General features: G+C 38.5%; 1 protein-coding gene across 6 annotated transcripts in view; it reads right to left on the bottom strand.

The window, feature by feature from the left end:
- Nucleotides 1-26933, bottom strand: part of KIF3A (kinesin family member 3A) — a 90614-nt gene extending 63681 nt beyond the window's left edge. For 4 of the 6 annotated variants that reach the window (XM_024994553.2, XM_024994554.2, XM_024994556.2 and 1 more), the window contains exons 1-5: nucleotides 26635-26933; nucleotides 25845-25908; nucleotides 23155-23428; nucleotides 3048-3192; nucleotides 2855-2939 (exon numbers count right to left, since the gene is read on the bottom strand). In XM_024994553.2, coding sequence (XP_024850321.1) covers nucleotides 2855-2939; nucleotides 3048-3192; nucleotides 23155-23428; nucleotides 25845-25908; nucleotides 26635-26918 — 852 coding nt within the window. In that variant the 5' untranslated portion in view covers nucleotides 26919-26933. The remainder of the gene's footprint in view (nucleotides 1-2854; nucleotides 2940-3047; nucleotides 3193-23154; nucleotides 23429-25844; nucleotides 25909-26634) is intronic. The other 2 variants (NM_001206854.1, XM_024994561.2) reach the window with 2 other exon arrangements.
- Nucleotides 26934-27771: the final 838 nt, after the last annotated feature.

Below are 27771 nucleotides of genomic sequence, written 5' to 3'. Positions count from 1 at the left end.
CAAGCCCACAAATGAGATACCACTTTATACTAAAATCGCTATAAAAAATGACAATAACAAGTCTTGATGAGGATATGGAAAAACTGGACTCCACAAATGAGATAACACTTCATACCCACTAAAATGGCTGTAATAAATGACAATAACAAGTGTCAATAAGGATATGGAAAAACTGGACTCCTCATACATTACTGATAGGAACGTAAAATGGTACAGCCACTGTGGGAAACAGTCTGGCAGGATCTAAAAGTAGAATTACCACATTATCTAATGACTGCATTCGTTGATACATAACCAAGAAAACTTTAAAAATATACAGTTCAAAGATACTGCAGGTTCAGTTCCAGACTACCACAATAAAGAGTACCATGAATTTTTGTTTCCTCAGTGGATATAAAAGTTATATTTACATTATACCATCCATAGACTATAAATGTACAATAGCATTATGTTTAAAACATGTTTGTACCTTAATTTAAAAATATTTTATTGCTAAAAGAAATGTTAACCATCATCTGAGCCTTCAGTCAGTCATAATCTTTTTGCTGGTGGAAAGTTTAAAATACTGCAAGAATTACCAAAATGTGACACAGACACATGAATTAATTAAGCAAATACTGTTGGAAATATAGAGCAGCACAGACTTGTTCCATGCAGGGTTGCCACAAACCTTCATTTGTTAAAAAAAAAAAAAAAAAACAGTATCAACAAATATAATAAAGTGAAGCACTATAACGTGAGGTATACTTGTATTCATACAAAAACTTTTACAAGATGTTAAAAGGAAAAATGAAATACTGATTCATGCTACAACATGAATGGATCTTGAAAACATCATAAAAAGTGAAAGAAGCCAGACACAAAAGACCACAATTGTGTGACTTCATTTAAATGAAATGTCCAGAATAGGCAAATTCATAGAGACAGAAAGTTACTGGTTACCAGGAGGGAGAAGAGGAATGCAGAGTGACACCTAATGGGCATGGAGTTTCCTCAGGAATAATGAAAATGTTCTAGAATTAGATAGTAGTGATGCTTGCATAACTTTCTGAATATACAAAGAGTCACTAAATTGTACACTTTAAAAGGACGAATATTACGGATGTAAATTACATCTCAATTTAAAAAATAATGATTTGAGGAAGAATGGAGCCTGAGTCCCTTCGCTGTTCACCTGAAGCTACCACAACATTGTTAATTGGCTATACCCCAACACAAAATAAAAGTTTAAAGTTTGAGGGAAAAAAAGAAAAAATACTGAATGTGAATCAGCTATTAATGAACCAATCCACAATTTCTGTGATTATCTGATAGTTATGTATATAATCTCACATTCCCTTTCTCTAAGATGTAGGATTACAGTAGTGCCAATATATTACCCAAAAGTATACAAACCAGAGTTTCTCAATCACAAAGTCTGGTTTTTCCTTCAGATGAAAGAAAGATTAAAAGCACAAATATCTGTGACAACATTCATAATTTGTATTAATACCTACATTTCTGACACTGTAAAAACTTAGTAAAGAGTCCGCGTGCCAATGCAGGGGACGTGGGCTTGATCCCTGGTCCAGGCAGACTCCACATGCCACAGAGCAACTAAGCCCATGTGCCGCAACTACGGAGCCCAGGCACTACAGCCCACAAGCTGCAACCACCAAGCCCCTAAGCTGCAGCTACTGAGCCCAGGCACCCCAGAACCCGTCCTCTGCAACGAGAGAAGCCACCACAGTGAGAACCCCACACACAGCAACAGAGAGTAGCTCCCACCTGCCACAGTTAGAGAAAGTCCATGCACAGCAACGAAGACCTAGCGTAGCCAAAAATTAATTCATTCATTAAATTAAAAAAAAAAGCCCACAACTTCTGACTTTAAATTCTGGAGTTATCTTGGGCATTCACACCAGAGAATGAAAACTTATGTTTGCATAAAAATCTATGCATGGATGTTCATAGCAGCTTTACTCCTAACAGCCCCAAACTGTACGTAGCAGGTGAATGGCTGTCCTTCAGCAGGTGAATGGTTAAACACACCAGGCAATATTACTCAGACATAAAAAGGAATGAGTAACTGATACATGCAACAAGTTGGATGAATCTCTAGGGAGTTATACAAAGTCACAAAAGCCAATTCCAAAAAGTTACAACGTAACACTTTTGAAATGACAAAACCATAACCCTGGAAAACAGATTAGGGTTGTCGGGGTTAGGGATGGGGACAGAAGGGAGTAGTCACCAGAGAGGTGGATATGGTTATAAAAGGGCATCTTTGATGTGGAACAATTTAGTACCTTGTTGCAGTAGTGGATATAATCATCTACACATGTGATAAAACAGTATACAATACAAATGACTACAAGAAAAACTGGGGCATTTGAACAATGGATTCAAACAGATTATATCTGTGGATTATATCAAGATCAATATCACGATTATGATATTGCATTATAGCTTTGTAAAATGTTATCTCTGGGGAAAACTGTGTAAAGGGTAATCCTCTGTATTATTTCTTACAATTGCATGTGAATTTATCTCAATAAAAATTTTAGTTTAAAAAAAGGTGCAGATCAATGTATATAGGGTGCTACATTTAAAGTAAAACTAAAATTATATTTGTATTTACATAAATAACACTGAAAGGATACCGAAAGTGGTTATCTTAGGGTGGGGAGAAATAGGGTAGGAACCAACACTTTTCAATGCATAAGTGTTTAAAATAGTTGTATTTTTGAAGCATGTTACCAAGTTTCCTGGTCAAAAATAATAAAATATTAAGAGTACCTTTTGTTCAAAAAAGAACTTAATTCAGTACACATTCTCTTGCTCTGGAAAGTACTCCAATTTCAATTATCCTTACCTCTAACCTCTGTGTCTGATCCTTGCCCAAAAGGTCACGAACTTCTTCATTATATATTTCCAAATAAGACACTCGAACCAAAAATCTGTAAAGAAAACAGTGAAATATTTATTAGAACAGTTTTAAAAATGTGTTTATAAAGGTTGTACATCTTATGTTTGTACTTCTCGATATTAGAAAATAATTATTTTACCTCGTATCACCCTCTGCTTTTGCAATATGACCAAATATGTGAGCAAAGGAATTTGGAATGATTCCTCTAAGTTCAGGAACAGCTCGAACACCTTCCATGGTAAACGTTTTCCCAGTTCCAGTTTGTCCATATGCAAAAATAGTCCCTGAAAACAATGAAGAGAATCAATCACTTTGTAGAGTCTGATGCTACAGAACAATAGCTCTTAAAATTAATTCTTTTGACACTGCGATGCAATTTCTAGCCTGGATTTAAAGTTTATTCTAATATAAATTTCTCCTTTATTATCAGCAATTACAGCATGAACTGTGTAGCACACGAGCACAGTACTGTTGAAATTCTAGAGCCAATGAGATAAATGTAAAATCGAACATTTTAGCTAATCCTAAGAAATTTATGTTTGTTAATTACTTAATGCGGACATTAAATTGGAGAAGGCAGTATAGTTACAGCAAAAGAACAAAGGTCCCAGAGTAGAAAGACCTCAACGTGAATCTACACATTTGCCACTTTTCGACATATGACCTTAGAAACTATCTACCCAAAGATTAACTCAATAGTAAAATGAGGATAAGAATAACTATTCTGCATTGATCACATGAAACAAGCAAGAATCACATGAAACAATTTACTTCAAGCAACCAACATGACACCTAGCAAATAGCTTAATCCTAAAATAAGTATGTTATTTCAAAATAAAAGTTTTAAGTAACAGCTGTAAGGAATAGGGGGAATTAACAAAAAGAAGTGACAATATATTAAAAGTAATTACAGATACAACTTAAATTTTCTAAATATCCAAATTAATTCATTTAACAAATACTACACACCTGAGTCTGGCATGGTGCTATGATTCAGGGACACAATGATAAAGACAAACACAATCTTTAATCTCATGCTATGTGTCATCTTGGGGAGGACATATTAGCCAAATAATTATAACCAAGATGAGTGCTGGGAATGAGAAACACAGAGTTCTACGTGAGAGTCAGGGACATAATCAAGGCAAGAAAACTAAGGAAGAAGGAAAGGGGAAGAGGTCAAAGAAGGCTTTCCAGAAGAGTCCATCTAATATATGAGCATGAGTTAGAAACAGATGGGCAGCAAAAGGCAAAAAAGAAAATGGAGATTTTGCAAAAATGCAAGGAGACCAGAATGGAAGAAACAGAGATGGAAAAGGACAGTGGATGCGGTTAGAGCTGAAAAAACTGATTAATTACACAGGGTGATGAAGAAAACGTTAAGGTTCTAGAGCTTATCTTAAAAACAAAATGAAGACACAATGATTTTTCAGTCAGAAGAGTGTCACCATCACTGGCTATACTGTATACAAAGAACTGGAAACAAGCATGGGAGAAGTGAAGAAACAGTTAGAGGGCTGACACGGTTAACCAGGTAAGAGATGGTGCTGACAACAGCAGGGGCTGAGAAAGATGGAAAGTGTTTCACAGGTATTTAGCAGTTAGAATCAAGACGCCTGGGAAAGAACTAGTCAAAAGGGGACCAGGGAAAAGGAAGAACTGAGGGTGACTTTCAAATTTCTGGCCTGACCAAGGGAATGTAATGCTAAGCTATGTTCTGAGATGGTGAACACCACTGGAAGAAATAACAGTTTGAATGGGAAGATCATGCCCTGAGTTTGGAGGTACTGAGCTTTAAGTCTACGATACACTCAAATGGATGTGCCAAGCAAGCAGGCGGATGGGTGAGACTAATTTGCCAACTGAAGCTACGGCACTGGGTGAGATTTCCTCAGGAGAGACTACAGTAGGTAGCCTAGGAAGTGACAGCATAAACGAAAAAGGTTCCTTAACTACTACCACTCTATTCAGTTAATACAAATGTCATCATCGTCAAACTTCTAATGAAAATAATCATAACATAAACCATTTCTATAGTGGGAATAAAGAAGTAAATTTTGTCCAACTCCCTAAATATTTCAAATTCTTTCATTAAGAATATAATTTACTACATTAAAAGGAGCTAAAAATACCATGAACTCATATACTGCACCTTAGAAAAGACAAAACAGCCATCATTTACTGATCATCTGATGTGCTATGTCATATACTTTATATGCATTCCTATTTAATTTTCACCCCAATCCTAAGAGCTAGGCAATATTTATATCCCCACAGCTTAGCTGAGGAAACAAAGGCTTAGAGAGGTTGAATTACTTGCTCTATGTCATTTTACACAAAATCTGAACACACTCCAGTTGGCTGCACAGCCCATGTATTTTTACCAGTATATAATGACCAAAAAAAAATTTTTAACTCAGAATTAATACCTACTTAATGCAGAACTTCCTTAGTGGTGCAGTGGATAGGAATCTGCCTGCCACCACAGGGGACACAGGTTGGATCCCTGGTCTGGGAAGATCCCACATGCTGTGCAGCAACTACGCCTGTGTGCCTCTGAGCCAACACTCTAGAGCCCACAAGCCACAACTGCTGAGGCTGTGTGGCACAACTATGTAAGTCTGCACACACTAGGGGCCACAAGTTCCAACTACTGAGCCTCTGGGCCACAACTAATGAAGTCCGTGTGCCTAGAGCCTATACTCTGCAACAAGAGAAGTCACTGTAATAATAAGAGGCTCAAGCACCACAACAAAAAGTAGCCCCCGCTTGCCACAACTAGAGAAAGCCTATGCAAAGCAACGAAGATCTAGCACAGCCAAAAAAATACATAAATAAAATGAATGCAATGTCTATGAATGTATTAAATACATGAACATTACTAATTTTAAAAGTATATTAAGTAACTAGAGAAAGAAGAACAAACAAAACCCAAAATTAGTAGAAGGAAAGAAATCAAACAATCAGAGGAGAAGCAGAAATAAATGAAATAGAGACAAAGAAAACAACAGAAAAGAACAATAAAACTAAAAGTTGCTTCTCTGAAAAGATAAAATGATAAATCTTTAGCCAGACTCATTAAGAAAAAAGACGATTCACATCAATAAAGTTAGAAATGAAAAGGAAGTTATAATGGACACCGCAGAAATACAAAGCATCATAAGAGACTACTACAAGCAACTATATGTCAATGAAATGGACAGCCTAGAAGAAATGGACAAATTCTTAGAAATATACAACCTTCAAAGACTGAACCAAGAAGAAATACAAAATACAAACAGACCAATTACAAGTTACAACAGGGATGGTCTTGATCACTGCCTCTAGTAACGTTAAAGAAGCTGAAGTTGAACGGTTCTATGAACACCTACAAGACCTTCTAGAACTAAAACCCAAAACATTCCTGAAATGGTCACTGATTCCTAAAACGCTCAATTCTCCTGCTCAAAATTCTCCAAGCCAGGCTCCAATAGTACGTAAACCAGGAACTTCCAGATGTTCAAATTGGGTTTAGAAAAGGCAGAGGAACCAGAGATCAAATTGCCAACATCTTTTGGATCATAGAAAAAGCAAGGGAGTTATAGAAAAACATCTACTTCTGCTTTATTGATTACACCAAAGCCTTTGACTGTGTGGATCACAACAAACTGTGGAAAATTCTTCAAGAGATAGGAATACCAGACCACCTGACCTGCCTCCTGAGAAATCTCTATGCAGGTCAAGAAGCAACAGTTAGAACCAGACATGGAACAACAGACTGGTTCCAAATTGGGAAAGGAGTACATCGAGGCTGTATATTGTCACCCTGCTTATTTAACTTCTATGCAGAGTGTATGAGAAACGTTGGGCTGGAAGAAGCAGAAGCTGGAATCAAGATTGCCAGGAGAAATATCAATAACCTCAGATACGCAAATGACACCATCCTTACGGCAGAAAGTAAAGAGGAACTAAAGAACCTCTTGATGAAAGTGAAAGAGGAGAGTGAAAAAGCTGGCTTAAAACTCAACATTCAAAAAACTAAGCTCATGGCATCCAGTCCCATCACTTCATGGCAAACAGATGGGGACAATGGAAACGGTGACAGTCTTTATTTTCTTGGGCTCCAAAATCACTGCAGATGGTGACTGCAGCCATGGAATTAAAAGACGCTTGCTCTTTGGAAGAAATGTTATGACCAACCTAGACAGCATATTAAAAAGCAGAGACACTGCTTTGCCAACAAAGGTCCTTCTAGTCAGAGCTATGGTTTTCCCAGTGAGAGATGGACTATAAAGAAAGCTGAGTGCCAAAGAATTGATGCCTTTGTATTATGGTATTGGAGAAGACTCTTGAGAGTTCCTTGGGCTGCAAGGAGATCAAACCAGTCCATCCTAAAGGAAATCAGTCCTGAATATTCATTGGAAGGAATGATGCTGAAGCTGAAACTCCAATACTTTGGCCACCTGATGGGAAGAACTGACTCACTGGAAAAGACCCTGATGCTGGGAAAGACTGAAGGCAGGAGGAGAAGGGGACAACAGAGGATGAGATGGTTGGACGGCATCACCAACTCGATGGACATGAGTTTGAGCAAACTTCAGGCGTTGGTGATGGACAGGGAAGCCTGGCATATTGCAGTCCATGGGTCGCAAAGAGTTGACATGACTGAGCGACCGAACTGAAAATTAAAACTGATTTTAAAACTCCCAACAAACAAAAGTCCAGGACCAGAAGGCTTCACAGGCAAATTCTATCAAACATTTAGAGAAGAGTTAACACCTCTGAAACTTTACAAAAATTGCTGAGGAAGGAACACTCCCAAACTCATGCTATGACGCCACTATCGTCCTGACACCTAAACCAGACAAAGACGCCACACACACAAAAAAGGAAATTGCAGGCTCCAATATCACTGATGAGCATAGATGCAAAAATTCTCAACAAAATTCTCAGCAAACCAAATCCAACAATACATTAAAAGAATAATACACCATGATCAAGAGGGATTTATCCTGGGGTTAATATAAGGATTCTTCAATAACCACAAATCAATCAGTGTGATAAACCATATTAACAAACTGAAAGATAAAAACCATATGATCATCTCAATAGACGGAGAAAGTTTTTGACAAAATTCAACACCCATTTATGATCAAGTCTCCAAAAAGCGGGCACAGAAGGACCCTACCTCAACATAATCAAAGGCCGTATATGACAAACCCACAGCTAACATCATTCTCAACAGGGAAAAACTAAAAGAATTTCCTCCAAAATCAGGAACAAGACAAGATGTCCATTCTTGCCACTTTTATTCAACACAGTTTTGGAAGTCTTAGATACAGCAATCAGAGAAGAAAAAGAAATAAAAGGAATCCATACTGGAAAAGAAGTAAAACTGTCAGCATTGCAGATGACATGATACTATACATACAAAATCCTAAAGATGCCATCAGAATGCTACTAGCACTCAATGAATTTGGTAAAGTTACAGAATACAAAGTCAAAACACAAAAATCTGTTGCAATTCTATATACACTAACAACAAAAGATCAGACAGAGAAATTAAACAATCCTTTACCACCGCATCAAAAAGCATATAGTACCTAAAATAAACCTAAAGAGGCAAAAGACCTGTACTCTGAAAGACACTGACAAAAGAAACCAAAGGTGATACAAACGGATGGAAAGCTATACCATGTTCTTGGATTGGAACAATCAATACTGTCAAAATGACTATACTACCCAAGGCAATTTACAGATTCAATGCAATCTCTATTAAATGACCAATGGCGTTTTTCACAGAACAAAAAAAATTTTAATGTATATGGTAACAAAAAAGACCCAGAATAGCCAAAGCAATCCTGAGAAAGAAAAAGGAGCTAGAGGAATCAGGCTCCCTGATTTGAGACTATCCAACAAATCTACAGTCACAAAATAGCATGGTACTGCCACAAAAACAGAAATATAAATCCATGTAATACGATAGAAAAGTCCAGAGATAAACCCAAACCCTTATTGTCAATTAACCTATGACAAAGGAGGCAAAACTATACAATGGGGAAAAGACAATCTCTTCAATAAATGGTGCTGGGAAAACTGGACAGCTACATGTGAAAAAAAAAAAAGAAAAGAAAAATGAAATAAAACACTCCCTAACATCATACATGAAAATTAACTCAAAATGGATTAAAGATCTAAATGTAAGACCAGACACTAGAGAACTCCTGGAGGAAAACATAGGCAGAATTCTTTGACATAAATCACAAGACTGTTTTCTATCCACCTTCTAGGGTAATAAAAATAATAATAATAATAATCAGATCTAATTAAGCTTAAAAGCTTTTTCACAACAATGGAAACCATAAACAAAATTAAATGGAATGGGAAAAAAATATTTGCAAAGTATGCCACTGACAAGAGATTAATCTGCAAAATATACAAACAGCTCATGCAGTTCCATATGAAAGAACCAAATAACCCAACCAAAAAATGGGCAGAAGACCTAAACAGACATTTCTCCAAAGAAGACATACAGATGGCCAATAGGCCCATGAAAGATGCTCAACATCACTCATTATCAGAGAAATGCAAATCAAAACCATAATGACATATCACCTCGCACCAGTAAGAATGACCATTGTTAAAATGTCTACAAATAATAAATGCTAGACAGGGTGTGGAAAAAAGAGAACTCTCCTACACTGTTGGTGGGAATGTAAATTGGTATAACTACTATGGAGAACACTATGGAGGGTCCTTAAAAAACTAAAAATAGAACCACCATATGATCCAGTAATCCCACAGAAAACCATAATTCAAAAAGATATAGGCACCGCAATGCTCATTAGAGCATTATTTACAATACTCAAGGCATGGAAGCAACCTAAATGTCCATCAACAACAGAACAGATAAAGAAGATGTGGTACCTATATACAATGGAACACTAATCGGCCATAAAAAAGAATAAAACAATGCCATTTGAAGCAGCATGGATGGATCTAGAGATTATCACACCAAGTGAAGTCAGAGAAAGACAACTATCATATGATATCACTTACATGTGGAATCTGGAAAAAAATTATACAAGTGAACTTGTTTACAAAACAGAAACAGACTTACAGTTACCAAAGGGGAAACCTGGCAGGCAGGGCTACGTGAGGAGTTTGGGGTTAATAAATACACATACTCTATATAAAACAGATAATCAACAAGGACATACTGTCCAGCACAGGGAACTCAATTACTTGTAATAATCTATATGGGAAAAGAATCCGAAATAGGTGGATATCCATATAACCTAATCACTTTGCTGTATATCTGAAACACACAATTGTAAATCAACTATGCTGCTGCTAAGTCACTTCAGTCGTGTCCGACTCTGTGCGACCCCACAGACAGCAGCCCACCAGTCTCCCCCGTCCCTGGGATTCTCCAGGCAAGAACACTGGAGTGGGTTGCCAGTTCCTTCTCCAATGCATGAAAGTGAAAAGTGAAAGTGAAGTCACTCAGTCGTGTCTGACTCTTAGCGACCCCATGGATTGCGGCCTACCAGGCTCCTCCATCCATGGGATTTTCCAGACAAGAGTACTGGAGTGGGTTGTCACTGCCTTCTCCGACTATACTCCAATATAAAATAAAAATTAAATTTTAAAAAATTTTAAAATAAAAGGGTACTAATTTACAATATTAAAACTGAGAAAGAAGGACCACAAATCTCCTAAAATTAAAGAATCTCATCTTATTCTCAGCAATGAGAATCCAAATTTATACTTTTTAAATGTCACTCTTAAAAAATCTAATGCTATCATTTCCTTCATATGGACTTTTTAAATGTTAGTTTTTATTTATTTTTTTTTTAAATGTTAGTTTTTAAAAACTAAAAACATCCTGAGATTTTACCCAATCTCCTTGTTTCTAACTATCGCTAATACTTAAAATGACAGAAGGTTCATCAAAAAACTGCACAAGGATATTTACAGCAGCTACATATAACTGCCAAAACTTGGAAGCAACAAAGATTTCCTTTGTAGGCAGATAAAATCGCTGTACATCAGGACAATGGAATATTATTGCTGATTAAAAAAAGAGAGATGAGTTAATAAGTCATGAAAAGGCATGGAGGGAATTTAAGTGAATGTTACTATCAACCTGAAAAGGCAACATACTATATATATAGATATAAAACTCCAACTATGTGACACTCTGGGAAAGGCAGAACTGTGGAGACAGTGAAAAGATCAGTGACTGCCAGGGTTTAAGGGGGAGGGAGGGATGAACAGGTAGAGAACGGAGCAAAACAACTGCGTATGATATTACAGTGGTGAATAACTGTCAGTATATATTTGTCTAAACTCACAGAATGTACCATATCTAGAGTGAACCCTAATGCAATATGGGGCTTGGAGGATAACGATATGTTAATACAGGCTCATCCATTTTAACAAATGTAACCACTGTGGTGCAGGATGTTGACAGCGGGGAAGGTTGTGCATTTTGGGACACAGGGGAACTCTCAGTACTTTGTTCAATGTTACTGCAAACATAAAATGTTCTAAAAATAGCTTATTCATTTTAAAAATCTTTTTTAAATGGTAGAAGGATTATGTACTTGCTACTGAGAATCCAAAAAGTTACAATTAAACTACATGTGAATAATGCACAGTAAACTGCATTATATATACATGCCTAATTTTTGTCCTTTTGCAAAATATTTTTCTATTTTTACTATCAACAATCTTCAGTCAGCATAATACACTAGAAAACAGGCAGAAAGTCCTTGACATTCACATATTACCCTCTATAATGTTTATTTTATATATATATACATAACTGTTAATTCAAAATTCAACTTGTGGCATTTCTGATTCCAACAAAGATGGAATAAGAACCAAATTTACTCTCCTGATGGAACAAAAAGCAGACCAAATATATAAAATGATAGTTTTCAAGAGAATGAACATCAGTCAACAAAGGGCTGCGGTTCCTGAAAGGTAAGGTAGGTCATATGATTGCCCAGCTTCCTGTCGTGAGACAGAATCCAAGTCATGGAGGAGGAGGAAGAACCGAAGTAGCTGTCAGCAGATTCCCTGAGTTGAGAAGAAGCTGAGAGTCCAGAGAGGCCAACATAGCTAGAATTTGGAGGACACATTCCCAGAGAAGAGAAAGCTGCACAGAAAGAGCTCCAGAGATCCACAGAAGTTCCTCCTCAAGTATTCAGCCGGATACTCACTAGCACAAAAGTATAAGGAAACTATCTAAATATGGCCGGTAGGGGAGGGAATCATATGGAAAGATGGGAAGGAAAAGCCCCCAGCACTCACAAAGGCATAATTCACAGGACATTAGGAACACACAGTACACAGCAGGGCCTTGCCTCTGTAGTGGGGAGTAATAACCTCACACTGAGCACTGCTCTAGTCCTAACCAAAAAATCTTCCAAAAAAGATCTGAAAGGATGAAACTGCTTTCAAGTAAGCGCATCCCAGAACAAAGCCATGAATATTTATAGAATGAAAAAAAAATCCAAGACCCAAAGTTAAATTCAGAACACTCAACCAAAAACTGCCAAGCTTGCAAAAAAAAGGCAAAATGATGACTCATAATGAAGAAATCAATTAATCGATCAATCAAAATTAGTTCATAACTAACACAATGTTAGAACTAGCAGATGACTTTAAAACAGTTATAAAAACTGTACTCTATATACAATAAAGTTCAGTGGAAACTCTGGATGGAAATTTGGAAGAACTTGCATGGGAGATATAATATAACAAAGACCCATATCGAACTTCTGGAGATGAAAACTACAATGTATGAGATGAAAAATACAACACACAGGGATAATAGATTAGGCACTGCAGAAGAAAAGATCTGTAAACTTGAAAACATACCAACAATCAAAAACGAAACACAGAAAAAAATTAAAAGTAAAAAACCAGCATCAGTGAGCTGTGGGACAATTTCAAGCAGCCAAGTATATATGTCATTACAGGATCCACCCCCCCCCCTCCCTGCTCCAAAGCGGAAAGGACAGAAAAAATATTTGAAGAAAAATAACTGAAAATTTTCCAAATTTGATTAAACCCACGGATCCATGCAGATTCATGAACTTTGGCACAGAAACATGAAGAAAAAATACGTTACAGCATATCATAAACAAACTGACAAAGCCAGTGACAAAGGAGAAAAGCCTAAAAGCAACCAGAGAAAGACATGTTACATGAAGAGGAACTAAGATAAGGATGAAAGTAGATTTCTGGTCAGAAACTAATTCAAATGGGAAGAAAGAAGAGCATTGCCTTTCAAGTACTAAAGGAAAAAACCATCAATCTAGAATCCTATATCCAGTGAAAATATCCTTCAAAAACAAAGGCAAAAAAACCCACTTTTTTAGACTACAAAAGCTGAAAGAATTTATCACCCATAGACACGCACTCTAAGGAATGTTTAAACAAAAATTTTCAATGCAGAAGAAAAATGATACTAGGTGGAAATATGGATCTACATAAAGGAATGAAGAATACTAGAAATGTTAATTACATGGGTAAATAAATACAATTTTTCTCCTTAAATATATATCTCTTTAAAATATAACTGATGGTTTAAACAAAAATAATAACAATATGGTTTGCAGTTTATAACATGTACAAGTAAAATGTATGACAACAAGAGCACAAAGCTTAGGAGGAGAGAAATGGAAGTATAGTGTTAGTTTTTATATTATCCATTAAGTGGTACAATATCACTTGAAAAACCATAATATATTTAATATTTATATTATAAACCCTAAAGCAACCACTAAAATGCAACAAAGATACACTGCTATAAACCAACAAAGAACATAGAATGGAATAATAAAAACACTTGATTAACCTTAAAGAGCATAAAAAGAGAAAAAGGGAACAAAGAACAAATGGGACAAAGAGAAAACAAACAGCAAGGTGACAGATTTACACCTAAGCAAGTAATTACAATAAACAGAAATTGTCTCAATACCCTAATTAAGAAGCAGAGATAAGATTGGACTAAAACCCAAGACCAGTCACATGCTGCTGCACAGAAAATCGCTAACTTAGCAGACCTGAGAAAGCTATACTTTCAAAGTCCAGCTTTCAAAATTGGCCTTTGGCTGATATCCGGGAATTCAGATTTAGGAAGGGTTCCCACCAATCACTGACTATTGAGAATGACTCACTATGCCCAAACTGTTTGTATAAACATGGTGGTTTATACTAAACATTTGCTTTTCTTATGAGAGTCTGGGATCTTTGCATGTGCCAGGCTGAGGCTGCCTCCATGAGCAGCCTCCAATAAAAACCTTGGGCACTGTGTCTCTGCAGAGCTTTCTCACAGACAACATTCACAAGTACTCTCACAAAGAGAATTAAGTGTATCCTGAGGGTCCCCCAGGAGACAACTCTTAGACGTCTGTAATTGATTTCCTCCAGACTTCACAACATGCACTTTTTCTCTTTGCTGATTGTTTTTTCCAGTATCCTTTTTGTTCTAGTAACCAAAGCCAAAAAAAAACCATATGCTGAGTTCCATGAATCCTCCTAGCTATCATCAAACCTGGGGTGATCTCAGTGATCGCCAGGACAACTACCTACTAGAAATGAACTTTCAATATAAAAACACATATAGGTTAAAAGGATGGAAAAGATATATCATGTTAATTCCATTCAAAAGAAAACTAGAATGTGTATAATAATATCAGACAAAGTAGATTTTGGAGCAAAGAATATTACCAAGGATGAAGAGAATCATTTAATACTGAAAAAGAGGTTCATCAAGAGAACATAACACCCCTAAGCATTTATGCAGCTACTCAAAGAGTTTCAAAATATATGAAGTAAAAACTGACAGATTTAATGACATAGGAAAATACAAGATTAATAGAGAATTCAATACCCCCTTCTCAATAACAGACCAAGTACAAAATAATTAAGTACACAGAAGATTTGAACACTACCAAACAAACTGACCTAATGGACATTTACAAAAACTCCAACATTAGCAAAAATATACATCCTTCTCAGATATACACAAAACACTGAATAATAATAAACCACATTCTGGGCCATAAAACAAAAGATGCAAGTTACATAGAGTATGTTCTCTGACGAATGGAATTACAGTAGAAATCAGTAACAGAAAAGATGTCAAACCATGTGGAAACTAAGACATGTCTAAATAACCCAGAAATCAAGCAGGAAAATAGAAAGTATTTTGCAATGCATAAAAATGAAACACCCTATGTCAAAATCTGTATGATGTCACTAAAGCAGTACTTAGGGGGTAATTTAGAGCATTAAACTCCTATATTATAAAGGAAGGTTTCAAAATGATGGCCTTGGCTTTTACTTTAAGAAAGCAGAAAAAGAAGCAAGTAAGAGGAAAAAAAAGAAGAAATCAATGAAATTGAAAATCATAAAAATAATGAAGAAAAATTAGTAAAACCAAAAGTCGCTTCTTTGAGAAAATTAGAAAAGATCAATAAAACTGATAAACCTCTTGCCAGATTAATCAGGAGAAAAAGAGAACACACATTACCAATACCAGGAATGAAAAAGGTTACATCACTACATTCTAACATAAGAACAGAGGATTAACACACACATCTGTCCTCCAATAAAGCCCATAACTTAGATGAAACAAATTCCATTAAAGACAAACTGCCAAAGCTCACTAAAAAAATAAATAAATAAAAAACATAACCTGAATATTCCTGTATCCATTAAAGAAATTCAATCTGTAGCTAAAAACCTTTCCATGAAAAAATTTCCCGGCCTAGTAGGCTTCACTGGTGAATCCTACCAAACACTTAGAGAAGATATACTACTAATCCTAGGCAAATTTTTCCAGATAATTAAAAAGGAGGGAATACTTCTCAACTCATTCTATGACACTAGCATTATTCTGATACCAAAACCAGATAAAGATACTATAAGAAAACTACATTACTTACATCCCTCATGGCCACAGTTGCAAAAATATTAAACATTTTAGCTAATCAAATCTAACATTATATGAGAGGATAATATACCATGACCAAGGGCATGCCGATTTCACATTTTAAAATGAATCAATGTAATGGACAAACTTTTAAAAATAATTTAAGTGCAACAAAATTGCATTTGGCAAAATCTGATATACATTTCTGAAAAAAACTCAGCAACCTAAGAACAGACAGGAACTCACTCAATCTGGTAAAGGGTCTATGAAAAATCTACAGAGAACGTCACATTGGTAAAAGTATGAATGCTTTCTCCCTAAGATTAGGAACAATACAAAAATGTCCCCCTTACCATTTCTATTCTACACTGTACTGGAGGTTCTATTCCAGTCAGGGCAATTCAAATAACAGAAAGACTGGAAAGAAAGAAGCCATTTTCAGGTGAGCTCTCGTGTGTAGAAAATCCTAGGGAGTTTATCCCCCCAAAAAAAAGCCTACTAGAAATAATAAATTTACCAAGGTTGCAGTATACAAAATTAACATACAAAAATCAGCTGAAAAACATGAGCTCCCACATGAGAGATCACACCCACCACATTGTCTATAATCAAAAAGACAAATAACAAGCTTTGGCAAAGATATGCGGACATTGGAAATCTCACATATTGCTGGTGAGAATGTAAAAATGGTATAGCCATTGTGGAAGACAGACTGGCAGTTACCTTTTTTTTGGTTTGTTTTTGTTTTAATTTATTTTTTAATTGAAGGATAATTGCTTTACAGAATTTTGTTGGTTTCTGCCAAACATGAACATGAAGGCAGTTAGCCTTTTGACTCAGCAGTTATATTACTAGGTACCTAGGAAAACTGAAAATATATGTCCACATAAAAACTTGTACAATGTTTTTGTACAATGTTCCTGTACAATGTTCCTGTACAATGTTCATAGCAACATTATTCATAAAAGCTAAGAAATGGAAACAACCCAAATGTTCATCAACTGATGAATAAACTATATAGCGTATCCAGACAATGGAACATCATTTGGCCATAAAAAAAGAATGAAGTATGGATACTTACAACATGGATGAACGTCAAAAATATCATGCTAGGATTTCCCTGATGGTCCAGCTGTTAAGAATTTGCCTGCCAATCAATACCAGAGACACAGGCTCAGTCCTGGGACTGGGAAGATTCCACATGCCATGGGGCAACTAAACACACATGCCCTAGAGCCTAGGCTCTGCAACCACAGAAGTCACTGCAACTAGAGACAGACCAAGCGCAGCAAGACCCAGTGCAGCCAAAAAATAAATAAATAAATAAATAAAAATTTTAAATCACGTTAACAAGAAGCCAGACACACCAGAATAAATGGTGTATGATTCTATATATTAGAAATGCCCAGAAGAGGCAAACTCATACACACAAAGTAAGTGATTGCCAGGGTAGGAAAGAGAGAATTGGGAGTAACTGCTAATGGGTACAGAGTCTCTTTGAGGGGTGATGGAAATGTTCTGGGAACAGATACATAGTTGCATGTATGAAGGTACTAAAACCCCCTAATTTGTGCAGTGTAAAATGGTTAAAATAGTGAACTTATTAGGTTTCCCTGGTGGCCAGGTTCAATCCCTAGGTTGTGAAGATCCTCTGGAGGAGGGAACAGCAACTCACTCCAGTATTCTTCGAGAATTCCATGGACAGAGGAACCTGGCGGGATACAGTCCATGGGGTCGCAAAGAGTCAAACATGACTGAAATGATGAACGCTTTACCACTTACTCATGTTATTTAAAATTTATCTCAATTTAAAAAGTCTAAAATAATCTATTGCATTTCTATACATGAACAATGTGCAATTCCCAAAAGAAAATTATGAGAACAATTCTGTTCACAATAAGCATCAAAAAATACTTAAGAAAGCTTACCAAAAGTAGTACAAGATCTGCAATTAAAAACTACAAAATACTGATGAAAGAAATTAAGACATAAATAGATACATCATGTTCATGTATTGGAAGATTCAATAGTGTCAGAATAGTAATTCAACACAATCCCTACCAAAATCCTAGGTGGTATTGAGTGTGTGTGTGTGTTTGTGTGTGTAAACTGACAAAGTGTCCCTAAAACTTTTATATAAAAATGCAAAGGACCTAGAAAAGTAAAAACAATTTTGACAGAGTAACAAAATTAGAAAACATACACTACCTAATTTCAAAACATTTTACAAAGCTACAGTAAATAAAACAGGACAGACATGGAATAGAACTGACAATCCAGAAATAAGCCCACCTATTTGTGGTCAAGACCACAAGGGGTCAAGACCATCCCCATGGAAAAGAAATGCAAAAAAGCAAAATGGCTGTCTGGGGAGGCCTTACAAATAGCTGTGAAAAGAAGAGAAGCAAAAAGCAAAGGAAAAAAGGAAAGATATAAACATCTGAATGCAGAGTTCCAAAGAATAGCAAGAAGAGATAAGAAAGCCTTCTTCAGCGATCAGTGCAAGGAAATAGAGGAAAACAACAGAATGGGAAAGACTAGAGATCTCTTCAAGAAAATCAGAGATATCAAAGGAACATTTTATGCAAAGATTGGCTCGATAAAGGACAGAAATGGTATGGACCTAACAGAAGCAGACGATATTAAGAAGAGATGGCAAGAATACACAGAAGAACTGCACAAAAAAGAGCTTCACGACCCAGATAATCACGATGGTGTGATCACTGACCTAGAGCCAGACATCCTGGAATGTGAAGTCAAGTGGGCCTTAGAAAGCATCACTATGAACAAAGCTAGTGGAGGTGATGGAATTCCAGTTGAGCTATTCCAAATCCTGAAAGATGATGCTGTGAAAGTGCTGCACTCAATATGCCAGCAAATTTGGAAAACTCACCAGTGGCCACAGGACTGGAAAAGGTCAGTTTCCATTCCAATCCCAAAGAAAGGCAATGCCAAAGAATGCTCAAACTACTGCACAATTGCACTCATCTCACACGCTAGTAAAGTAATGCTCAAAATTCTCCAAGCCAGGCTTCAGCAATATGTGAACCGTGAACTTCCAGATGTTCAAGCTCCTTTTAGAAAAGGTAGAGGAACCAGAGATCAAATTGCCAACATCCGCTGGATCATGGAAAAAGCAAGAGAGTACCAGAAAAAACATCTATTTCTGCTTTATTGACTATGCCTAAGCCTTTGACTGTGTGGATTACAATCAACTGTGGAAAATTCTGAAAGAGATGGGAATACCAGACCACCTGACCTGCCTCTTGAGAAATCTGTATGCAGGTCAGGAAGCAACAGTTAGAACTGGACATGGAACAACAGACTGGTTCCAAATAGAAAAGGAGTACGTCAAGGCTGTATATTGTCACCCTGCTTATTTAACTTAAATGCAGAGTACATCATGAGAAACGCTGGACTGGAAGAAGCACAAGCTGGAATCAAGATTGCCGGGAGAAATATCAATAACCTCAGATATGCAGATGACACCACCCTTATGGCAGAAAGTGAAGAGGAACCAAAAAGCCTCTTGATGAAAGTGAAAGTGGAGAGTGAAAAAGTTGGCTTAAAGCTCAACATTCAGAAAACAAAGATCATGGCATCCAGTCCCATCACTTCATGGGAAATAGATGGGGAAACAGTGGAAACAGTGTCAGACTTTATTTTTCTGGGCTCCAAAATCACTGCAGATGGTGACTGCAGCCATGAAATTAAAAGACACTTCCTCCTTGGAAGCAAAGTTATAACCAACCTAGATAGCATATTCAAAAGCAGAGACATTACTTTGCCAACAAAGGTCCGTCTAGTCAAGGCTATGGTTTTTCCTGTGGTCATGTATGGATGTGAGAGCTGGACTGTGAAGAAGGCTGAGCGCCGAAGAATTGATGCTTTTGAAGTGTGGTATTGGAGAAGACTCTTGAGAGTCCCTTGGACTGCAAGGAGATCCAACCAGTCCATTCTGAAGGAGATCAGCCCTGGGATTTCTTTGGAAGGAAGGATGCTAAAGCTGAAACTCCAATACTTTGGCCACCTCATACGAAGAGTTGACTCATTGGAAAAGACTCTGATGCTGGGAGGGACTGGGGGCAAGAGGAGAAGGGGACATCAGAGGATGAGACGGCTGGATGGCATCACTGACTCGATGGACGTGAGTCTGAGTGAACACCGGGAGTTGGTGTTGGACAGGGAGGCCTGGCGTACTGGGATTCATGGGGTCGCGAAGAGTCGGACATGACTGAGCAACTGATGTCATATGATCTGTGGTCAGTTGAATTTTGATAAAAACACCAAGTTAATTCAATAGAGATAGAGTAGTCTTCTTGGAGAAGGCAATGGCACCCTACTCCAGTACTCTTGCCTGGAAAATCCCATGGATAGAGGAGCCTAGTGGGCTGCAGTCCATGGGGTCGCACAGAGTCGGACACGACTGAGCGACTTCACTTTCACTTTCATGCATTGGAGAAGGAAATGGCAACCCACTCCAGTGTTCCTGCCTGGAGAATCCCAGGGACGGGGGAGCCTGGTGGGCTGCCATCTATGGGGTCGCACAGAGTCGGACACGACTGAAGTGACTTAGCAGCAGCAGTCTTCTCAATAAATGATGCTGGAACAATTAGACATCCACAAGCAAGATAGGGAAAAAAGGGAGTGAGACAGAGAAAGCAAAAAAAAAAACCTCAGACCCCAACTTCACATCATATATAAAAATTAAAATTGGCCAGAGGGCTTTCCCAGTGGCTCAGTGGTAAAGAATCTGCCTGCCAATGCAGGAGACACAGGTTCAATCCCTGGTCAGGAATCCCACATGCTATGGAGCAACTAAGCCCATGTGCCACATATACTGGGCCTTGTGCTCTGCATAAGGAGACGCCACTGCAACAAGAAGCCTGCACACTGCAACTAGAGAGTAGCCCTGGCTCACCACAACTAGAGAAAAGCCCATGGAGCAATGAAGACCCAGCACAGCCAAAAAATAAATCAAATTATTTTTAAGAAATGTAAGATCTTAAATGCAGTGATGGTGATTGCAGCCATGAAATTAAAAGACGCTTACTCCCTGGAAGGAAAGTTATGACTAACCTAGATAGCATATTCAAAAGCAGAGACATTACTTTGCCAACAAAGGTCCATCTAGTCAAGGCTATGGTTTTTCCAGTGGTCATGTATGGATGTGAGAGCTGGACTATAAAGAAAGCTGATGGGGAACACATGTACACCCGTGGCGGATTCATGTTGATGTATGGCAAAACCAATACAATAATGTAAAGTAATTAGCCTCCAATTAAAATAAATAAATATTAAAAAACCAAATTGAATAGTAAAAATCATATAGCCATCTCAATAGATGCAGAAAAGCTTTTGACACATTCAACAGATATTTACGATAAAGCTCTCAATAAAGTGCAATTAAAGGGGACAAACCTCAACATAATAATAGTTTTGTGTGACAAACCCACAGCCAATATATCATGCTCAATGGTGAAAAGAAAAAAGTATTTCCTCTAAATCAGGAATAAAATAAGGCTGCCCACTTTTGCTAATTTTATTCAATATAGAATTGGAAGTCTAAGTCAGAGCAATCAGGAAAGATAAAAAAAAAAAAGAAAGCTGAGCGGAGAAGAATTGATGCTTTTGAACTGTGGTGTTGGAGAAGACTCTGGAGAGTCCCTTGGACTGCAAGGAGATCCAACCAGTCCATCCTAAAGGAGATCAGTCCTGGGTGTTCATTGGAAGGACTGATGTTGAAGCTGAAACTCCAATACCATGGCCACCTCATGCAAAGAGCTGACTCACTAGAAAAGACTCTGATGCTGGGAGGGATTGGGGGCAGGAGGAGAAGGGGACGACAGAAGACGAGATGGCTGGATGGCATCACTGACTTGATGGACGTGAGTCTCAGTGAATTCTGGGAGTTGGTGATGGACAGGGAGGCCTGGCGTGCTGGGATTCATGGGGTCCCAAAGAGTCGGACACGACTGAGCGACTGAACTGAATGAAGATCTACATGTTTACAACTTCTAGATAAAAACACAGGAGAAAATCTTTGTGGTCCTGGGTTTGGAAAAAATTTCTGAGCTATGTCACCAAAAAAGCATGTGATAAAAGAAAAACTGATAGTGAGACTTCAACGAAATATAAAACTTTTCAAAAAACATCACTAAGAAAATGAAAAGACAAGCCACAGACTGGGAGAAATATTTTCAAATCACATATCTGATCATGTATATGAGTCCAATATATAAAGAGCATGACTAAATAATAAGAACACAGGCAACCGAATTTTAAAATGGGTAAAATATTTTAAGAGATATTTTACCAAGAAGATATATAAATGACCAATAAGTACACAGATGTTTCATGCTGTTAATCATTAGGGAAATACAATGAGATACCACTACATATCCTCTAGAATAGCTATAATTAAGAAGAATGATAGTTTAAGAGTTGGTGAGAATGTAAAGAAATTAGAACTCTCATACCATGCTGTCGGGAAAAAAGAAGTACAGTCACCACTACGGAAACCTGTTTTGCAGTTTCTTCAAAAGATAAACATACATAAACCACAAGACACAAGCAATTTCACTCCTAGGTATCTATCCAAGACCAATTTTGAAACTTATCTGCACAAAGACTTAACGTTTTTAAAAGACAAAAGAATGTTCCTAACAGCATCATTTTTAATAGCAAAAAAACTGGCATCATTCAAATCCCCAAAGATCACAAAAGGTGGTGTTTTCATATAAAGAGTCACGTCTAACTCTTTCAGACCCAGGTACTGCAGCCCACCGGGCTCCTCAGTCCATGAAATTCTCCAGGTAAGAATACTGGAGAATTCTTCTCCAAAGAATCTTCCCAACCCAGGAATCAAACCCCGGTCTCCTGCACTGCAGGCAGATTCTTTACTGTCTGAGTCACAATGCTTGGATGACATCACCAACTCAGTGGACATGAGTTTGAGCATACTCGATGAGACAGTGAAACCTGGCATGCTGCAGTCCACGAGGTGGCACAGAGTCGAATACAACTGATCAAGTCAAAGAAAACAGATAAAGACAAAATAGTGTACAATCTGATTTATATGAAATTCTAAAGAAAGGCAAAACTAGACAGAAACCAGGTCCATGGTTGCTGGGGGTAGGACTGCAAAGGGACACGGAACTTACGGGGATGATAAAACTGATGGTTTCACAACTGTATGTATTTACTACAACTCAAACTGTACAATTCAATTATACAATTACAGTGGGTGAAATCACCGGGTATTATTAATAACTTGATAAAAAGTTGTTTAGAAGTAAACTAAAGTACTTACCATTGTAGCCTTCGAGAACAGAATCAATAATAGGTCTGGCAGTTAAGTTATAAACATCTAGTTGTTTACTCTCTGGTCCAAAAACAGTATCAAAAGTAAATGTCTTTGGAGGTTCATTGGAAGAATCAGTCTTATGTACAGTGATAGTTCCCCTCATCTCATCCACACTGACAGCCTGTTTGTAGCACATTGATTTCTCTCTCTCATTGAGGGGCCGGCACCTAACAACCACCTTCACATTATCGCAGCTTTCCGGCTTCTCTGATTTATTGATCTGGTGGAGAAAATATTTACAAATAACGAAAAGAACATTTACTTTTACCTTCAACAGATTAAATTTAAAACCTGAAAAGGCTACTTTGCCACCTCAGTGCCTTGCACACATTAAACACTCCATAATTATTTGTTAAATTTAATTAAAGATCTTACAGATATATAGAAAAACTTATTAAAAAGGTATAAAAATAGTTTCTTTTATAATACAAATAAGGAAAGAAGTAATTTAATTTACATTTATAGTTAATGCTATTCAGGCAGAAAATCAGAATCTGTAGGAGACTTGTCTTTCTGCACAAAGTCCCTGACTTCCTCTGAGTTTCCTGCCTATAGAAAAACAAACATGAATGTGGTTAATAACTTTAATCAAGAATCCAGTAGTAGGTCCTCTGTGCCCTCTCAGACTTTCAATTTTCTTTTCTACAATGCATTAGTTTAAAAAAAGATATTAATCAAATAATACATCCACATACGGTCTACTTTTCCTATATTAGTGAAAGACAGAAAAAAAAAGCCTAATGGCAGAGAAAAAATATTTTGGAAAAAATTTTTAAATGACTCTACCCTTATGAACATTTGTATACGTCAAGTTTCAAACTTTGAAATTCTATGATTAAGCATCTATATTAAAATTCAATCCAATTATTAAATATAATCCAATTATTATCCAGTTTAACAGTTAAGTTGAACAGATACTAAATTCCTACTCTTTCAGATACTCTAAGCAGCAGAGAAACAAACATGAGCCACTGTCATTCACAAGGAATAGATGATATCAATTCAACACACTTCTTTCCATCTCTACTTTCACCACCTTATTCCAGGTTATTATCTTGTCCCGAATTATAAGAGATTCCTAACTGTACTGCTGGGCTTCCCTGGTGGCTCAGCGATAATCTGCCTGGCAATTCAGGAGTCTCAGGTTCAATCCCTGGGTTGGGAAGATCCCCTGGAGAAGAAAATGACAACCCACTGCAGTATTCCTGCCTGGGAAAATCCCAAGGTCAGAGGAGCCTGGGAGGCTCCAGTCCATTGGGTGGCAAAGAGTTGGACATGACTTAGCAACTAAACACCACCACCAACTGTACTGTTGCATCTAATTAGGTTCCCCTATGGTCTGTTCTCTACCTGGCGGTTGGTTTCAACAAATCTAATTATGTCACTCCCCTACTCAGAACTCTTTAGTTTCCCACAGATTTCAGGATAAAAGTCAAAATCCTTACAGTGGTCTGTGAGGTCTGGTTCTGGCCCATGTCCACTTCTCCAGCTTTATTTCACAAGTTACTCTGCTTGGCTTTCTTAGTCACAGCCACACTGGCTTTCTTTTAGGCCTTTTCTTGTCTTCATGCTTCCTCTCACCACACTCCTTTCCAGGTGCTGTTTCTTATGCCTAAAACATACTCCACCCTCTTCAATTACTTTGCAGAGCTCAGCTCAATAGCTCCTTCACCTGGGAAGACTTCCCTGACTGCTAAGTCCCCGACTAGAGTTGACCTAATATAGGTCCTGATAGCACCATTCTTTCTTCTGCATTGGTTACAATTTTATTTATTTATTTATTTATTTTTTGGCTTCTTATTCTATTAAAGTCCCTGTCTGTATCTAAATGAGAAGTTCCAAACAGGTACTCAGTCAAGGGACTAAATTTAGCCCACAAATGTCTTTTGTTTGGCTCCTATTATCTAAAAATCTTTTAAGTTAGTTGCTAAATTTAAAAATTAGAAATCTCATTAAAATAACAATCTCTAGATTCTCTGAAAAAAATAAGATATCTGACATTTGTAAGCCAGCATTCCTACATGGCAACATTCAGACAATTCACCAGAGTCTACTTCTATCTACTGTATGCCACCTATCCACTTCACTTAGTTAAGCGTCCTATCACTGTAAACATGTGTGGTTTTCACCTCTGCCCTACAGGGCAAGCTTTTCCCTTCCCAAGTTCAAGAACCTGGCTGGTTTTGCTCAATAGTGTATCTCCAGTGCCTAGTATGTAGTTGTTGTTGTTGTTTAGTAGCTAAGTCGTGACCCTATGGACTGTAGCCCGCCAGACTCCTCTGTCCATGGGATTTTCCAGGCAAGAATACTGGAGTGGGTTGTCGTTTCCTTCTGCAGGGGAACCTCCCCAACCAGGGACCAAACCAGCTTCTCCTGTATTCAGTTCAGTCGCTCAGTCCTGTATTACCGGGGGGATTCTTTACCACTGAGCCACCAGTGTGGCTGGTGCCCAGTAATAAATTGTTGAATAAATTGATAATTAAATAGAAAGCAACAAGGAACAAATATTAAGCGTCTAATGCTAAAAGTCAAGCACTGTCCTTCAAGCCTCCTGCGCATTATCTTATTTCATCCTGATACCCCCATGAGGAAAAGTTTAATTATGCAGAAAAGAAGAACCCAGAAAGATAAATTACCCAGGGCCTCGCAACCGGCCACTTCTCAGGTGTTCTCCATGACCCTATAATGGACTTACGACGCCTGCTTAAGAGAACGATAATAATCTGTGAAATCCTACAAGACGAACATACGACCACCCACCACTCACCCCCTCACGTAAATAACCGGCCACAGTTGAAGTGTTCCCCATGACTGGACTTACGACGCCCCCTTATTAAGTCACACGATAATAATCTGTGAAATCCTACAAGACAAGCATACCATCACCCACCACTCACCCGCCTCACACACAAAGACACCTACGGATTACATTCTGCACTGTAAGCTAGAGCGCCACGAGAGGGATGACAGCTCGAGTCAGAGGCCTGGAGTAGGGACAGACAACCCGTGCTCTGCTGCCTTCCGGAGCTTGGCTCCGCGACGCAGAGATCCACCGGGCATCCAAGAGCCAACCCTCCGCGGCCGCTCCTAGACCGCCTACCCAGAGAACAGGGCTGGGAGCGAGAGCGCATCCTCTGGCACAGCGCCTTTATGTCAAGCACCCCAGGCCTTTCGGGATGCACCAGCGACCAAGGTCGCAAGGCCTGCTCCGGGCCCCTCCCAGGGTCGGGTGGACCCCCACATGCCCGGGCCCAACCGCCTGGCTCCCACACCGCTTGGCCCGCCCGGCCCGGCCCGGCCCGGCCCCGCCCCACCCCACCCCACCCGAGCCGCCCGCCTGCTCCTCGCCTCCATGGTAACGGCCGCGCCACCCGGCCAGGCCGCAGAGATGAGGAGGAACCCCAGCGGCTGAATGACTCTCCTTACCGGCATTGCGGCTTCCTCCCGTGCCCCGCGGACGTCCCCGCCCGGGGTGCAGTCCAACGACAACGGGCTCGCGGGAGAGGCGGATCAGAGACTACTGAAACACTACCTTGGCGCACCCAAGACTGCGGCTCCTCTGGTGAAAGCTCGCTGTGCGCAGGCGCACTCCGAGCTCGCCCCGCCCCGTCCCCGGGCACGAGGCTTCCTCCGCCTCTTGTATTACGCCTGCGCCAGAACTTTCCGAGTCCGTCTCCTAGGAAGCCACTGCGCTTGCGCAATGCTGCCATTCCGCTGCCGCTGGAAATCTGGCCGGATTTAGAGGTGGGGTATCTGACTACTACCGATGGAGAAGAAGAGGCAGTCGTAGACCGGCAACGCCGCCCATCTTCTAGCGCTTGCTGTGTTCTAAATATTATAAACAACGATAGCAATTGTACATTGTGTTTCCTCAGAAGAGCCACCTTACATATGTTATTGTGCTTGATTGCCAACTTGATTATGACCTGTCTCGCCATTAGCTGAGGAACTTTGTTAGTATTCTCACAATTACCTCCAGAGCCTAGAATAGAAGCTGGCACAAGGTGGGTTTTCAATAAATATTTGTGAAAGATATTTGGCAAAACATACAATTATGTAAAGTTTAAAAATAAAATAAAATTTTAAAAATAAATAAATAAATATTTGTGAAAGAAAGAATGATCTATCTTAACCTCTCCCCTGAACACCGCTCTGCTTGGACGTACAATAGACATTTCAAGTTTATCATGTCCAAAATTGAAACGTTGATTCCCACTTCCTATCACCTACTAGTACCTACGCCACATCTGTTAAACATAAACAATTTTAAAAGTCCATCACAATAATGTAAGCTGGATTCTGACAATTGATAAAGTTAAAACCAGTCTTTTTCTCTCATACTTAATATCCAATCTTTCTATAGAACTAGACTAGTAGTCTCTATCTCAGAAGTAGAACCAGAATCTGACCACTTTGAGCACCACCATCTCTCGCCTGTATTACTAAACAGCTCAGAACTGGTTTCCTTGCAGTGCATCCTTGCCCATCCTAGTCTACTTTCAACACAAGAGACGGAGTGCTGGTGTTAAAATGAGTCAGATACTGTTGGTGGCTCAACGGTAA

This window comes from Bos taurus, chromosome 7 (assembly GCF_002263795.3).
Source record: "Bos taurus isolate L1 Dominette 01449 registration number 42190680 breed Hereford chromosome 7, ARS-UCD2.0, whole genome shotgun sequence".
Lineage (NCBI taxonomy): Eukaryota > Metazoa > Chordata > Mammalia > Artiodactyla > Bovidae > Bos > Bos taurus.
The sequence above is the reverse complement of the archived record's forward strand: the minus strand, read 5'-3'. Positions and strand labels throughout refer to the sequence as shown.